Source organism: Bubalus bubalis, chromosome 2, assembly GCF_019923935.1.
Source record: "Bubalus bubalis isolate 160015118507 breed Murrah chromosome 2, NDDB_SH_1, whole genome shotgun sequence".
NCBI lineage: Eukaryota > Metazoa > Chordata > Mammalia > Artiodactyla > Bovidae > Bubalus > Bubalus bubalis.
In genome coordinates, this window is record NC_059158.1 from 141,747,915 (window position 1) to 141,765,805 (window position 17,891).

The 17,891-nt window shown below is 35.1% G+C and overlaps 1 protein-coding gene and 1 pseudogene across 5 annotated transcripts in view; one reads left to right on the plus strand and one right to left on the minus strand.

Moving 5' to 3' along the window:
* The window catches only part of FAM126B (family with sequence similarity 126 member B), a 64,666-nt gene that overhangs the window by 26,848 nt on the left and 19,927 nt on the right, over positions 1-17,891 (minus strand). For 4 of the 5 annotated variants that reach the window (XM_025277977.3, XM_006080512.4, XM_006080513.4 and 1 more), the window contains 4 exons: positions 13,468-13,544; positions 12,460-12,561; positions 4,854-5,033; positions 1,321-1,401 (listed from right to left, as the gene is read on the minus strand). In XM_025277977.3, the coding sequence (XP_025133762.1) occupies positions 1,321-1,401; positions 4,854-5,033; positions 12,460-12,561; positions 13,468-13,518 (414 nt within the window). In that variant the 5' untranslated portion in view covers positions 13,519-13,544. Of the gene's footprint in view, positions 1-1,320; positions 1,402-4,853; positions 5,034-11,672; positions 11,729-12,459; positions 12,562-13,467; positions 13,545-17,891 lie in introns of those variants that run through there. The other variant, XM_006080515.4, reaches the window with a different exon arrangement.
* LOC112583065 lies at positions 1,825-1,937 on the plus strand (annotated as a pseudogene).

The following is a 17,891-nucleotide window of genomic DNA, read 5'->3' on the forward strand; positions in this document are numbered from 1 at the left end:
ACAGAATAAGAAAAGTTGCTTAAAAGAATAATAATTAATTTGTTTGTTTCCAGAACTCAGAGCACTCTTGGGGACTATACATTCAAACCCAGAGGTTTGTCTAACTTCAGGGAGGCTGGTACGCTCATTAATCTTACATTAAGAAAGCAAGGTGTAGGAGTTATAATTGTGTAATACAAACAAGAATAAATACTATGATCAAAAGTCTCTTTAACAGTGACATAATTGATTTCATGTTTCTACAGTTCAGTTTAGTTCAGTCGCTCAGTCGTGTCCAACTCTTTGCGACCCCATGAATTGCAGCACACCAGGCCTCCCTGTCCATCACCAACTCCCAGAGTTCACCCAGACTCACGTCCATCGAGTCAGTGATGCCATCCAGCCATCTCATGCTCTGTCGTCCCCTTCTCCTCCTGCCCCCAATCCCTCCCAGCATCAGTCTTTCAATTTGTAAATGTCTCACTATCCTCCATTTTATTTTATAACTTGATACACAGAACACTGTTAAAATCTAATGTTTAGAAATGTTCTATGCTAAAATCAGCCTTGGTTAAGTAAGAGGCATTCTAATGAAAAACAAAGTCCCAGGGGAATTAATTAAAAAATAAATAGCTGCATTGAGCTACGAAGCAACTGGATACTGCTTTGCTGTTAAGAAAATTGAATCTAATTTTTAGACTACTAGTGAATTAGTTAATTTAAATGCTTTCCTCACAACTTAATGCACTAAAGGGCCAACAGACAAGAAGCTTGATTCATTACATATCCTTAAAGAGAGCAGGCAGGAGTTCAGGTCAATAGGAGCCATCTACCTACATAATTATCAGTGTTCTCACAATCTTCAACCAAATAAATACTGGAAAAATCACAAGTGTAAGGTTATTGAATATCTAGAATGCATCAATCAGACTACTTTAAATGGAAATAAAATAATTACTGTGTTAATATTTTTCTAAGTAGTTATTTTCCTAAAAAATAATAAAAAATAAATCAATCTAACATAGATAATGTCTAATTAATATGGACGACTTAAAAAATTTAAAGGAACATTTCTAAAAATTCATATAATAAAAAAGACCAGCGATGATATTGGTAGAAGAATAAAAAATAAATAAACCAGAACTAGAGGAAAATTTTCCAATAATTAATTTCTATCTCTCTTGACAACAGCTCAGCTTTATATCACTAATAACAAACATCTACATTTAAAGAAACAAATCCATAAAGATGTGTTAGGAATAATTTATCTCTAGTAAGAAACTGACTTTTGCTCAATATATTGATAATTTTTAAAAATTTTACCTCTCCAATCTTACTTACCTCATGGTATATTGACGGCTTGGATAAGGAAGGGATGGTAAAAGACAGAACTTTATTGTTTCCATCTTTATCAGCAATTTCCTATGGTAGGAAAATGAAATAGTCACACAACTCTATTAAAAGAAATAATAATTGCTTTCTTAATTTAACAAATATATAATTGGCAATTGAGGAAGACTTTTAGAAAGGGTAATAAAAATATTATTACCCTTGTGTATCTTTAACCAATTAGCCAATTTGTACACTTTGGTAGTTGAAGTCCTTTGGGAGACATTGAGAGATATAATAATACAGTTTATCAAAAATACCATGACAGTAAAGATATGAAATAGGCACACATATAAATCCTCATGATAAATTTGCAGGACAGCCATGGAGATTACAAGTAATCACATCTTTTAGTAGGAACTAGCTCCAGTATTCTTGCCTGGAGAATCCCAGGGACAGAGGAGCCTAGTGGGCTGCCGTCTATGGGGTTGCACAGAGTCGGACACGACTGAAGCGACTTAGCAGCAGCAGCAGCAGAGTTTAAAAGATTAATGGAAAGATAACACAGACGATTAGCATAGCCCTGGCCCTAGGATGACATGCAAGTTTGTGAAGTGTTCCACATTTTTGGAATAGGAGAAAATATTTGCAAATGATGTTACAGATAAAATATACAAAAGCTCATACAACTCAAGAACAAAAAAACAAACAACCCAATTGAAAAAAGGGAAGACCTTAATAGACATGTCTCCAGTGAAGACATACAGATGGCCAGTAGGCACATGAAAAGATGCTGAAGGTGCAAGTGAAAGTGCAAGTCACTCAGTCATATCTGACTCTCTGTGACTCCATGGACTGCAGTCCATGGAATTCTTCAGGCCAGAATACTGGAGGGGGTAGCCTTTCCATTCTCCAGGGGATCTTCCCAACCCAGGGATCGAACCCAGGTCTCCCGCATTGCAGGCAGATTCTTTACCAGCTGAGCCACAAGGGAAGCCGAAGAATACTGGAGTGGGTAGCCTATTCCTTCTCCAGCAGATCTTCACAACCCAGGAATCAAACCAGGGTCTCCTGCATTGCAGGTGGATTCTTTACCAACTGAGCTATCAGGGAAGCCTCAACATCATTAATTTTAGAGAAACGCAAATCAAAACTACAATGAGGTACTACCTCACACCAGTCAGAATGGCCATCATTAAAAAGTCTACAAATAACAAATGCTGGAGAGGGTATGGAGAAAATGGAACCCTCCTACACTGTTGGTGGGAATGTAAGTTAGTAAAGCCACTACAGAAAATAGTATAGAGGTTCCTCAGAAAACTAAAAATAGAATTCCCATATAAAAGATTAAAATTAAAGGTCTTAGCCAAGAGAGCTACACTTATTAAAAGAAAATCTTACAATTATTCAGTAATAAATTAATGACCTGAAATAAGCTACATATTAACATAATTATATGGTACTAGTCCAAGTGATTAATCGTAAGTTCATACTTAATAGTTTTTACTGAACTACAGAAACATCCCTGTGGTTTTTAAAAAGCATTTTATCTTTCACTGAAAAAGTCATGGCATTCATTTCTACAGTCTTTGGCACCTCCAAGTCTTCTACAGGTATCAGTAAAAACCTGCCTACAGACACCAGCAATTAGAGGGGTGAAATGCCCCTCTTGCACCAATCCTTTTGTCTATTGTCTTATTTTAATCTGTTTCTTTTAAAACCATATTAGTATACATGACTGGCATAAAATCCAGAGAGAGACTACCCTTAGTAGACCTAGAAGGAAGGTGGTCAGAGAGATGAGTGGTTGTACAGCATAAAAGGAAGAAACAACACTAAAAAACAACTATCATCACCAAAACACAAACCCAAAAGAACTTTTTTCCTTGAGAACCAGTTTCTGAGTTTAACATGTCACAGGAGAGTATCAGTTGCATGTGAACAAGGGCTATACCTCTAATTTTGGCAGGAAAGTGGTTTAAAAATCCCTAGAGAAATCATTTACCCACTCTGTAGTCAAACTAGTTACCACATCTGAGCCACTGTGTCTCAGAGAAAGTCTATGCTAAGATGAATGGGCCTGATTTAAGTTAGGGGATAAAATTTTAATTTTTATCCCTAAATTTCAAATTAAGTCAAATACTTTTGATTTTTATCCATGTATATCTGTGGAGAAGGTGTTAGGCTACTGTAGCAAGGGAGAAGTGCTGGGGTGAGAAAAGAAGAAGAGAGAGAAATGAATACACGAAAGAAATCCAGAGTGGTAAGAAAAATTGAGAACCACAGAGATGAAAGAACAAAGATATTAAGGGAATTAAAAGAAGACAGAAACCTGAGGTTACATTTATGATACATAATTGAGTGTTTTTAAAATAGTACACTATTTTTAAGATACCAAAAGATAATTAAATCATAGCACCAACAAGTACTGTCAAGAACTTATTAGGCATCCCCAAATTTTTTGCTTCATTTGTTCCACCACTGAAGTTTATTATACCAAACAATACAAATAACTAACATCAATAAACATTTACTAAGTGCCTGTGCTAAGCACTAGAGACATGATGATAGATGAAACAAAATTTCCTATTTTCAAAGAAAAATCAGGCAAGGTAGCAAAGTAATTTTATACCTACACCAGCTTTTCATTAAAACACCTCACCTTTAATTATGATACCAATTCTATTACTACTACTACTTATAATAATAGTGGTAAACATTCAATAAACACCTCAGGCAACACACTGGGTACTTCTAATCACTTTTAATACTACTATCAATGTTTTATTTGTTTTACAAATGAGGCAACTGAAATCAAGGTATGAATTAACTTGCTTCAATTTAAAGTAGCCAGTAAGCGGCAGGGCCTATTTTTAAACAAAATACAAGTGACTTCAAAGGCCAGGTTTCTTCCTTCAGATTTCAGGGACGGAAATGTTCTTTAATGATTTTTAAAGAGATAATGCTTAAGAGAAATGGGCACTGGTGCAGAAGAATATTTTTTGTAGACTCAAATGTTTTGTGAGCTACTTTAGTTGAGGTACCTCTCATCTACAAACATAGTTTTATTATGCAAAGTGTTTGTTTACAGGGAATACACAGAATACTAGGATTCAAGGGGCTGGAATTTCAACACCAATGTTCTAAATGGGACACCATGGGGAAAAAAAACAACCAGAATGTTTAAGGTACCTAAGAATTCCTTAAAAGAAAACAATTTCATGAACAATACAGTATCAGATACATAATGTTTTATCAAATGATTATTAAAAATAAATTAAAATTTTTTTAATGTAAGGCATTACAAATATTAGTCAATTTAAAAATCAGAAAAATAAGCCATAAGTAATTTTATCAATTATAATAGTTTCACCTACTTTATAAAACTCATTACTAGCATATACTGAACACCTATGTACTCAATTTAATTAATTCAAATAAGTTATTCAACAGACATTTAAATTTCTTTTCCTCTAACTATTCTGTATTTCAGAAGACTTAAAAAAATATATTTGACATTTTCCAAACTATTACTTTCCACTTACCAAATTGTAAATTCCTAACAGAAGTGCTTCAATGCAACCATTACTCTGTCTGTCTCGGCTAACTGTAAGCCGTAAATAAACCCACATCAATTCTGGCAAGAACTGCAGTGTGAACCTCTTAAGTCGAACTTCAGAGCTACGATAGAGCTCAAACAGCTGGTGGCAGACAGGCTCCAGGAGCTAAAAAGAAAATAAAGTGCATTAGCTATTTCCATTCTTTTGGCTGTATTTTTTTACACATATATTTGTATTTTAAAAATAAATTATATATTAATTTTTGCTTATTCGAAATCAGTGCAACCAAAACCTCAATCTCTATTTATACAGAGACTACACATTGAACTGACCAATTCTGTAACTATAAGAAGTCCTTCATGCCCATATAATATCAACATCTCTTTCAACACACTGTACTATTTAACTTCTTAGATAATCAGTCCTTTAACTAATATACTAGTTTACAGTTAGTGAGTTTCTTTATCTGTTCTTACCAACCCTTACAATCTTCCATTTTTAAGTTTTGATTGGAAGAAAAGAATGTCAAATGATATTGTTGGAAATAAACTTTAAATTTCAACTTTCAATTCAGTTCAGTTGCTCAGTCGTGTCCGACTCTTTGCGACCCCATGGACTGCAGCATACCAGGCTTCCCTGTCCATCACCAACTCCCAGAGCTTGCTCAAATTCATGTCCATCGAGTTGGCGATGCCATCCAACCATCTCATCCTCTGTCGTCCCCTTCTCCTCCTGCCTTCAATCTTTCCCAGCATCAGGGTCTTTTCAAATGAGTCAGTTCTTTGCATCAGGCGGCCAAAGTATTGGAACTTCAGTTTCAGCATCAGACCTTCCAAAGAATAATCAGGACTGATTTCTTTTAGTATTTACTGGTTTGATCTCCTTGCTGTCCAAAGGATTCTCAAGAGTCTTTTTCAACACCATAGCTCAAAAGCATCAATTCTTCAGAGCTCAGCTTTCTTTATGGTCCAACTCTCACACACATACATGACTATGGGAAAAACTATCTTTGACTAGACGGACCTTTGTTGGCAAAGTAATGTCTCTGTTTTTTAATATGTTGTCTAGGTTGGTCATAGCTTGTCTTCCAAGGAGCAAGCATCTTTTAATTTCATGGCTGCAGTCACCATCTGCAGTGATTTTGGAGCCCAAGAAAATAAAGTCTGTCATTGTTTCCACTGTTCCCCCATCTACTTGCCATGAAGTGATGGGACCAGATGCCATGATCTTAGTTTTTGAATGATGAATTTTAAACCAGCTTTTCCACTCTCCTCTTTCAGTTTAACCAAGAGGCTCTTTAGTTCTCCTTTGCTTTCTACCATAAGGGTGGTGTCATCTGCATATCTGAGGTTATTGATACTTCTCCCTGAAATACTGAAACTCAACTTTACATTATGATTTAAACAAATTATATACCACTTAGTAGATAAAGGCACTTTGCAATACATAATATTTGGACATCTAAAATGCTAGTGAATATTTTAAATCAGTTCAGTTCAGTCGCTCAGCCGTGTCCCACTCTTTGTGACCCCATGATCCGCAGCATGCCAGGCCTCCCTGTCCAACACCAAATCCTGGAGCTTACTCAAACTCATGTCCATTGAGTTGGTGATGCCATCCAACCATCTCATCCTCTGTTGTCCCCTTCTCCTCCTGCCCTCAATCTTTCCCAGCATCAGGGTCTTTTCAAATGAATCAGCTCTTCACATCAGGTGGCCAAAGCATTGGAGTTTCAGCTTCAACATCAGTCCTACCAATGAACACCCAGGACTGATCTCCTTTAGGATGGACTGGTTGGATCTCCTTGTAGTCCAAGGGACTCGCAAGAGTTGTCTCCAACACCATAGTTCAAAAGCATCAATTCTTCTGCACTCAGCTTTCTTTATAGTCCAACTCTCACATCCATACATGACTACTGGAAAAACCATAGCCTTGACTAGATGGACCTTTGTAGGCAAATTAATGTCTCTGCTTTTTAATATGCTATCTAGGTTGGTCATCTGCATATCTGAGATTATTGATATTTCTCCTGGCAGTCTTGATTCCAGCTTGTGCTTCCTCCAGCCCAGTGTTTCTCATGATGTACTCTGCATAGAAGTTAAATAAACAGGGTGACAATATACAGCCTTGACGTACTCCTTTTCCTATTTGGAACCAGTCTGTTATTCCATGTTCAGTTCTAACTGTTGCTTCCTGACCTGCATATAGGTTTCTCAAGAGGCAGGTCAGGTGGTCTGGTATTCCCATCTCTTTCAGAATTTTCCACAGTTTCTTGTGATCCACACAGTCAAAGGCTTTGGCATAGTCAATAAAGCAGAAATAGATGTTTTTCTGGAACTCTCTTGCTTTTACCATGATCCAGCGGGTGTTGGCAATTTGATCTCTGGTTCCTCTGCCTTTTCTAAAACCAGCTTCAACATGTGGAAGTTTGTGGTTCATGTATTACTGAAGCCTGGCTTGGAGAATTTTGAGCATTACTTTACTAGCATGTGAGATGAGTGCAACTGTGTGGTAGTCTGAGCATTTTTTGGCATTGCCTTTCTTTGGAATTGGAATGAAAACTGACCTTTTCATTTAAAGACATATAAGTAAAATAGATTACTTTTATATTTTAAGACTGACTTAAGTCTTGCTAATTGTATTTATTGGAAAGACTTTGAAATGGAGGAAGTATACAGAAATAGCTTTTCCAATGTTTAACTTGATAATTTTTCGTATAATATCACAAAATATGACATAAGGAACTTTATAATCTTAAGAAGAAAATGAGCAGTTTAAATAAACCTCTTCCTTCCTCCTAAACTTGTACTGTTAATTTAGAATGGTGTTGCTTGAATAACTTCCCAAAACTGCTAGACTATACAAAACTGCCTATAATCTTAAAATGCAGATAAAACACTGAGAGGAAACGATAAAATAATGCTTAAATTAAAATTTAACACCAGTTTTTGTTTTTTAAAAAATTTTTATTGGAGTATAGCTGATTTACAAGGTTGTATTAGTTTCAGGTATATAGCACAGTGAATCAGTTACACATATACATATACCCACTCTTTTATTTTGCTGAATCCTTTTCTTGTATTTATTAACCATCTAAAATTTAAAGAGGGCCTACATCATTCACACTGTAAGATTTAGGAAGTAGCTTCGTGGTTTAAGAAGGATGAAACATACGATCTTGGCCCTCGGAAGTGCTCACAGAATTGTATTTGAATCAATTTGTTAAAGTTTGACAGACCTAAGGGATGAGCTTTGGCTTCCTTGGTGGCTCGGAAGGTAAAGAATCTGCCTGCAGTGTGGGAGACCCAATCCCTGGGTTGGGAAGGTCCCCTGGAGAAGGAAGTGGCTACCCACTCCAGTATTCTGGAGTTTTGTAAGACAGAGGAGCCAGGTGGGCTATAGTCCATGGGGTCACAAAGAGTCAGACATGACTGACTGACATGACTGAGTGACTGACTAAAGGATGAGCTTAGGTGTAATAGGGGAAAAAAATTACTGGACTAGGTCAAAGGTATCATTTAACATACTAAAGGAGCAGTAGTCGCTGTTAATGGTTGTCATGAGAGACATTCTTCAAATTAGACATTTTAACAAAATATCCACTCTTTTTTAGATTCTTTTCTCATATTGGTCATTACAGAATTATTGAGTAGGGTTCCCTGTGTTATACAGTAAGTCCATATTAGTTATCTATTTTACATATAATAATGTAACAGTAGCTTTAAAAAAAGGAATAATTCAATAATTTATACACTTCTATTCTAAATGATAATATATATACACCCTTGTAAAACTGCTTGAATGCAGATATATATGTTTCTAATAATCTAACACTTCAGAATAAAGTCATTACTTTCACAATAGTAAATTCAAGTCAACAAATCCTATATTGATTGTACAGTTAATATTATTTAGATGACTTAAGCTTAACTCTTAAGAACTCTAAAGCTAAAAAAAAAAAAAGAACTCTAAAGCTAAAAAAACTTTACATACTTTCTAGTCTACTAACCACCAAATGCTTTATATGAAATCACTATCACAGGATTTAACATCTTAAAAAAATGCCAACTCTGCCCTTACACTGAAGTCTAGACCAGTCAGACAATTTGTCCAAGGTCACAGAAATTAGTGATGGAGAAAGACACCAGAATTCAGATCTTTTGACACAGATGATATTTTCACTATACGACTCTTCTTATACCAGAAAGGAGGTGGAGGAAGAGGTGAGGATTGCTTAATTTCAAGCAGTATAGTCTATGTAGTGCCAATAATGAAGTAATGAACTTTTGAAAATAGCCAACTGCTGGTAACTTTTTAAAGTACTGAAAACATTCAGCTCTTTAGGGGAATTAAACACTGTTGCCTTCATAAATTTATGTATTAAAAATATATGTCCATGTTTTAAATCTACTTTCCTCTTTAGTAAGACTCTAAAATTGCCTTCTGTAAATTTCATTGGCTGTGGTACTATTATGATTTGTCTGTTATAAAGACCTTATTTCCTGTCCTCAGTAGCAAGTACATTAGCATGTAGAAACTGTATTTTAATAAGCACTGCAAAGAAATATAGATTAACCAAAATTAGTACTTTTTTTGTTTAAAAGGAGGGCAGAGGAGTGACTGGCAATCCAGTAAATTTTCATCAGATACCACTGCAAATAAGACTATTAAAAACTTGCCAATGTACTGTTAAAATCTTTAATTCCAAGCATATGTATCATGCTATCATGTTCTCAGTTTCTCAGAATCAGAAATGATCTCCCCACAGAGCTTGAAAAAGAGAAAGGTGCTTCCCTGGCAGTCCCCGTGGTCAGGACTCTATGCTTTCACTGCCAAGGGCCTGGGTTTAATCCGTGGCTGGGGAACTAAGATCCCACATGCCATGTGGCACAGCATATAAATACGTAAATAAATAGAAATATAGGTAGATAGGGTTTCCCTGGTGGCTCAGATGGTAAAGAATCCTCTTGCCAATATAGGAGATGCAGGTTCAATCCATGGGTTAGGAAGATCCCCTGGAGAAGGGGATGACAACTCACTCCAGTATTCTTTCCTGGAGAACTCCATGGACAGAGGAACCTGGTGGGCTATAGTCCATGGGGTTGCAAAGAGTCAGACACAACTGAGCAACTAACACATACTTAAATGGTGCTATCACCTACAGCAAAAGATGTTAAGAATAACTTACACTTTCCTCAAACTCAGCAAATAGTTTTGACATGATAATTACTAAGAGGCATGCCATAGGATGAATGCATTGAGAGCAGTTTGGGTGGAATAATGGAGACTGAATCCAAATATGAGTGCGTAATGAAAAAATATGAGGAGAGGAAATGAGCACAAGTAGGCAAAGGCTGAACAGGAATACTATAAAGTTCACTGGGAAGGAGGACAGAAAAAATGGTGTAGATAATAAAATAGGAGGCAAATCAAGGAAGGTTTTTTAAAAATAGAATATTGTCGTTTATCATATTCCTTTCATTAAGAAAGGAAAAAAAAAATCAACGACAGAAGAAAAAGAGCTGGCAATTGCAGGAGCAATCTTTGAGGTGGTTAGAGAAGATGAGATCCAGGCCCAAGTGGAAGAGATAGTTTTTGATACAATCTGAGACACTTCATCCACTGAATAGCAGAAATAGCAGGAGAGTTTGACCAGAGATGCTGGCAGAGCGGCAGAGCTGAGTAGGAAAATAGTTTCCAACTATTTCCTTCTTTTATAACGACACAGAAAGTAAACTGAAAATGAGGAAGGATGGTAAGTGTGAGGAAAAAGAAGGAATAAAATGAACAGTGGGAAAGTGTACAATGAAATGTTATATGCTCATTTTTAATTTTCAGTCCTGCATTTAAGTGGAGAAAGTCAACAAAACTGTTTTCTCCAGGTACGCTGAGTTGCTCAGGTACAGGCATGAAGTAGATGGATGGGTGGATTTTATCCAGTGTTGAGATTTTGCCCAAAAAATATGAATTAAGGGAATGAGAAGCAAAGGAGCTGAGAATGCGTGCAAGGGAATGACTATAATGATGGACCATGAAAATGTAGCTAAGAAAAGAGGGAAGTGAGACATCTGCAGGGAGGCAGAAGAATAATTAAATCATAAAGAAGCAGTAGGGTCAATGGTTTTCTGGAAGCGGAAGAAGCAGAACTGCTGCAGTGACTAAGGGATCTGGAAGGAGGGAAAGCATAAAAAGTAACATGTTGGTCTAGAGATTAAACAAGTTATAGTACAGGTTGGCCATGATATGGAATATTAAACTTCTACAGGAATTTCCTGGCAGTCCAGTGATTAGAACTTGGCCAAGGAATTCCCTCCATGTATTTCACTATTCTTCTAATCAATATTTACTAGTGATAAAATACTACATTCTAGGGAATTAACATACATACATATATATATAAACAGATATAAAAATATATAACCCCTGCCCATGAAGAACTTACAATTTAAAAATAAAGCATAAAACAAGTATATTTTAATAAGCAAAGCTTAATGTTAAGACAAAACAAGGGAATACATACATTCAATATTCACAGAGAATTCTGAAAACTCCTGACCAAGAAAGATATGCATATGTGTCCCTTATCATACCTAAAGTTACAAAACATTCAAAAATACACAGCAAGAGAAAAAGAAGCAAATGAGTCCTGCGGTTGCTGCTACAAATAGCAACAGATGCAAGCCCAACTGAGAGCCAATCCAAGTTTAGGAGACAGGAAAGAAAGAGGTCAATAAGCAAGCTTTTAGTGATAGGACAAAAATGAAGATGCACTTTAAGTTAAGCTGCTGGTTAGGAGATGATTACCTGAACTTCTTCAAACTCACTCCAGTACACAGCAGAGGCACTCTTGGAGGCTGTATCTGGGAAGATAAGAAGCTACTTTCCTGTGTGTTCCTTTCATTTCATTTTAAAGCATACATGAATCCAGTGGTGATAAAACTGTATGTCATACTATTATGTTAATGGAAAGGTAATGTGTGTATTTTGCATAAGTTAACATATAGAGTCAATAGCTGCACTTTTTTCCCCCTTCTACCACAAGGCTAAACAACAGCAAACTCTTTTTCTAAGTTTATTTATTGTGATTATTTAGGCTTTCTCTGGTCATTTTCAAGCTAAGTTTACTAGCAGCATCATTTCACATTACCAGTTTGAATTCTCTGATTAGAGTGATTACACAGAGTTCTATATTGTCAATAGAAGGACTGCAAACAATACTTAAATAAATCTCAAACGGTGTATGGCTAAAATTTAGATTCCAGGAAAGGAAACATTCCAAAACAGGAAACAGAGTAAAGTTTCGAATTAAATTAATACTCTCCTAAGATGGTGGTCACTCAAACCAAGAATCAAAATGTATTATCCTCAACCGTAACAAATTTAATCAAAACATTAAAAAACATGGAGAGGGGGGTCATGGGGAAAGCCAAAGCAACTATCAGAATGAAAAAAAGCAGAAAGAAAGTTTTCCAGTCCCATTGGAAGGATTAAACAAAACTTAAAGAAAACTACAAAACTTACATATATGTGTTTTAGTACACGTATTTCTTATGTAGTACAATAAAATCATTTTTCTTATAAACTGTCCTACCTCATTATTTGAGTCTTGAATAACTTTATAGAGGGCTGGTACCAGTGTTTTTTTCCGGTGTAAAGTTGCCGCATAATTGGTGATCTGAGTGTCAGGTAATGCCTAAAAGAAAAATCAAAGGAAACTTAAAGTGAACTTAATATTTGAGAAGTCAAAAACTTAAATTTATGAGTCCTTCTCAAAAAGATTTATAACAGAGTCAATTAAGAAAAGTAAAAAATAATTAATACATGAAATAACCATGAGCTAATAAAACAAATAAATTAGGATGTTATACAATTCTTCTAACTAGTCAACCATGAGAAATGATTAGAAATCACGTATTACACAAGCTTTGCTGAAATGAGTCACTTTAGTCTAAAAAAAAACAGCGTGGGATAAATTTCAATTCCTGTATTTTATTTTCATAAAACACTTATATCTATAGTGTTAATAAATTATACCGTTTTTAGTCAAATTAATGAGTGATTTTTAATCACAGGAAATAAAAATATAAGGCACAAATTTGATTTCTGTGCCTTATTAAAGCTTGGAGGCTTCCCTTCTTTTATTGAATATATCTTAAAATTTATATATTACCTTATCAATCCTAACAACTAGATTCATTTTTACATATTATCTTCTGGCCATAATTCACATTTGTTGTTGTTGCTGAGTTGCTAAGTCATGTCTGACTGTTTGTGACCCCATGTACTCTGCAGCACAGCAGGCTTCCCTGTCCTTCACTATTTCCCAGATTTGTTCAAACTCATGTCCACTGAGTCGGTAGTCATCCAACCATCTCTGTTGCTCCTTTCTCCTCTTGCCCTCAATCTTTCCCAGCATCAGGGTCTTTTGCAATTATTCACATTAGTGTCTTTTTAAAGAGGTTTAATTACAGAAACAAGTTATTTCATATTTTGCCATTCCCACTTTATAACTTTTGTTTCAGTTTCTCCATGAACATATATACACTGAATTACAACATACAGAATCATATGACACATTCTCATCCTCAATGCAATTTACCTTGAATTCTGATAACCATTCTTCCACAACAGCACGTTCAGATCCCAGCATCTTCTTCTACCTTCTATTCCTCTTTTCTGGAAGAAAAAAAAAAAGGCACTGAATTTGAGGACAGTGTTACTTACAGAAACTATCAAAGTAAATGATGTGTGCCTTTCATTTAAGGAGAAACTCATCTAGCTCATACTTTAGATAAGGAGGCTTACTTTTAGACTGCCTTCCTGGAAGTAGCTTCAGTCATGTCTGACTCTTTGCAACCCATGGACTGAAGTCTGCCAGACTCCTCTGTCCATGGAATTCTCCAGGCAAGAATACTCGAGTGGGTTGCCATGCACCACTTCAGGGGACCTTCCCAACCCAAGGATTGAACTGTGTCTCCTGTAGCTCCTGCATCGCAGGTGGATTCTTTACTGCTGAGCCACTGGGCAAGCTCCAGTTTCAGACTAGTGTTCAATTAAAACAAAACTGTTTATAAAGAAATAAGTTCTATCTTTAATGATATGTTTGAAACCTAATTGCCTAATGCTTTTATATTTTCCCCAACAACTATATTCCAAAGTAACAAAAGCTAGTTTACTAAGTAAAATCAAACTGCACATTACCCAAGACAAATGTACAGTCCATGCCTAGTGTGTGTGCTTAGTCGTTCAGTTGTGTCCAACTCTTGTGACCCCACAGACTGTAACCTTCCAGACTCCTGTGTCCATGGGATTTTCCAGGCAAGAATACTGGAGTCGGTTGCCATTTCCTTTTCCAGGGGATCTTCCCAACCCAGGAATCGAACCCAGGTCTCCTGCATTACAGGCAGATTCTTTACTGACTGAACTACAAGGGAAGCCTTGCTTTTACCAAATATACAACTGGAATAAGTTATACATAATAGAATAAACAATGGGACAGATTTTTACAAAGGTAAAAAAGTTAGAAATCAAGGGTCATATATGTACAGCAAAATGATGATAAACATACACATATATACACACTATACAAAATAAGGCCATTGAAGAAGGTAGATTTGTTTTCTAAAATGGAAAAATGTCCAGGTAGAAAAAGCAAGTTGTATAATAGTATATAAGTTATAATTTCATCAAAAATTATATAAATGTGAAAAGCTGGGAGGAAAAATATATAAACTATTCAGTGTTTACCTCTGAGGGAAGGATTAACTAAGGATATTCTAGTTGTGTAACTCTGAATTACAAAAAAGTAACAATACATATGTATTATTTTTTAAGTGAGGCAGACAACAAAGGTTTGGGGTTTTTAATTTATGACTCAAAAGGGTAACCAAAAGAAAAAAGAAATTTCTTGAGCAGGGAGGGAAATGTCTCCAAAGCAACTGAAATGAAAGTTTCTTTACTAAAAAGAAAATATTTCCTGAATGTGTCACATTTCATAATAAATTTCTATCCAAAAAAAGAAACTGGATTTTCTAATCCCCCCAACATTCCCTAAATACCCATATATAATGCACTGTAACAAGGAGTACAAAAAGGAATAAGAAATGCTCCTTATTTTCAAGTAGCAAATGCTTTTAAGATAGGCTGACGGATTTATTCAAATAAACTGCAAAAGGAAAATGAGTGGATTAAAAGGGATGTTAAAAAAAAATCAATAACCAAAATATGAATCTTATTTGGATTCTGATTCTAACATTAAAAAAGAGCTTAACATAATTGGAAAAGGTTAAACATGACTTATTGTATGACTTATTACTTAATACTGGATGATACTAAATCAAGGAATGATCAATTATTTTATATTTAATAATGGTATTTCAGTTAGGAAATGTCCCATACCCTTATGGCATCACCAAGTTAATGGACATGAGTTTGAGCAGATAATGGGAGATAGTGAAGCACAGGGAAGCGTGGCGTGCTACAGTCCCTGGGGTCACAAAGAGTCGGACACGACTCAGTGACTGAACAACAAAAAGTCCCACATATATTTGGAACTATTTATGAGCTGTTATTCCCAATTTGTACCAGGACTATAGTATTTTAATTACTGTGGCTTTATAACGCACTTTATACACTCTATGGACAGGGAGGCCTGGCGTGCTGCAATTCATGGGGTCGCCAAGAGTCAGACACGACTGAGCGACTGATCTGATCTGATCTGATCTGATCCACTCTATGGGGTCACAAAGAGTTGGACACGACTGAATGACTAACACTTTATAATAGTACATGTCCCATATTAATTTTTTCCTAAAAATGTATTTCATTATTATTGCCCGCTTTATTCTTCCAGTTAAATATTAGACTTGTACTGATAAGTTTTTTTTCTATACTCCATCCTCATAGGAATTAAATTTACAAATTAATTTCAAATGACATCCTCACATCATCGAGTCATCCAATACAGAAGCATAGCATTGCTCTTTATTAAAAATCTTCTTTTTTATGCCTGTATAAATTCTGTGTTTTCTTCATACAGATCAAAACATTCAAATTAAGTTGATTCCTAAGTAAAATCTTCTCTGTTAGTTGGTTCCAGATCCACTGTGAATACCAAAATCCAAGGATACTCAATTCCCACAGCTGGCCCTCCCTATCAGCATATTCAACCAACCATGTACCGTGTAGCACTGCATCTATTTACTGAAAAAATCTGAGTATAAGTGGATTTGCTGAGTTCAAACCAGTGTTGTTTAAGGGTCAACAGTTTATAGTTTCTTGCTGCAACTGTGATTCTTTTTCATCATTTCAAACTAGCTATAGTTAACACACACACAAATAAATACTTAAAAAAAACAAAATGAACAAGTTTTTAGATAAATATTTAAAATACTGAAAATGACTTAAATTATGATTATTTATATGTTTTAGGAAATATCTATACTTTGACTACACTGACTTCTTTATAGAAAAGGACAACAAAAAGCAACTACAATTAATCAAAAAATTTTCAAATTCTTTACAAAGAACATCAACAGCTTTTAAAAATTAAAAAGAAAATCAAACGTTATTTTTTGAAAGAAACACAAAACTTTTTAATCTGATATATACTGCACTGGAATCCCTAACTGATACAGGGCCCGGAATATACAGTTTGAAAAAGTTCCCCAAGTAATCCTGATGACTACCTTCAGTTTAAAAAAAAGTATTACATCCAAGTTAAATTTCTCCTTTTAAATTTCTATCTGATATCTCCCATAAAAACAAATTTGCAATGTCAAATCACTTTGGTTTCTATCAATACTGTTTTTTTTTTTTTAATGTGACTGCAAGTTAATTAACTTTAGGCAGAAGAATATAGTGGTGTTAATAATAATTATAACCAAAACACCATACTTACCTGATTTTATGATACTAATTTTAAGACAGTAGTTTATTAACAAATATAAGTAGAAAATAAGAAATAACCCTTTATTAAAATGAAACAAAATGCTTAACTAAAGGATAAGAGCACAAGCTTATCCATATAATCCCGTAAGACTTTTAAAAATTATCCCTTACATTTCTGGCCACCTTTAGTCTCTTTACACTTGCCACATTCTCCTGGTTCTTTGTATATGACTGTTCAATGTTAACTTCTTCATAGAAGTCCCCTGTGTCTATTTATATCGGCTGCCTCTATATGCTCTTCCCTCCAACCCTTAACACTCTGTCCTTTCCTTCATATCATTTTAGCAAAATCTGTAAATAATCTTTTTTTTTAATGAGGCATAGTTGACATACAATGTTCCAATTATTTACTTATTATTGGCTTTCCCACTAGAATTTGTACGTCACAAGGACAGGCACTGTGCACATAGCAGGCACTCAAACATCTGATTTAATTATCTGTGCTTATGAACTCAATTTATTTAGCACCTTTGTAATGACACTTACTTTTGGTCATAACAAAACCTGAAACATCTTCTGCATTTTCTGTTTGATTAAGCTTATTAATTTTATTTTTTCCAAATTAAATACAGATGGAAGCTAAGAGCCTCTTTCAAAATCATCCAGAAACTTCTGACAGGCAGATATTCTCCCAGATGTAGGAGTCATTCATAGTAACCTTGCTCAGGTGTGAAATTAGAGACAGAGATCTGACAATTTTGCCATCTTTGAATTAACTGCCATGTTAATAAGGCAATCTTCTACTGAGAAAATTATTACTGCAAAACTGTATTATAACTGTGATATTTTGTAGACATTTTAAGTAACAATTAGGGGCAAAAATTCAGTTAACAATTCAACCCTATGTGGTTTACCTAAAATCAACTGAAATGATAACTGAATAAATGATTACACAAAGCTAAATTCCCAAAACACCAAATATGAATGATTACTGCTATTTCAAAATTACTTGCCTGGCTGATGAAAAGCATATTTGGACAATATACATCTTGATTTCAAAAATGTGAAAAAATGTGTCTTGAAAGTGAGAAAAAAGAAAGTTATCAGCAAGCCTTTTAAGTATAAACACTGTAT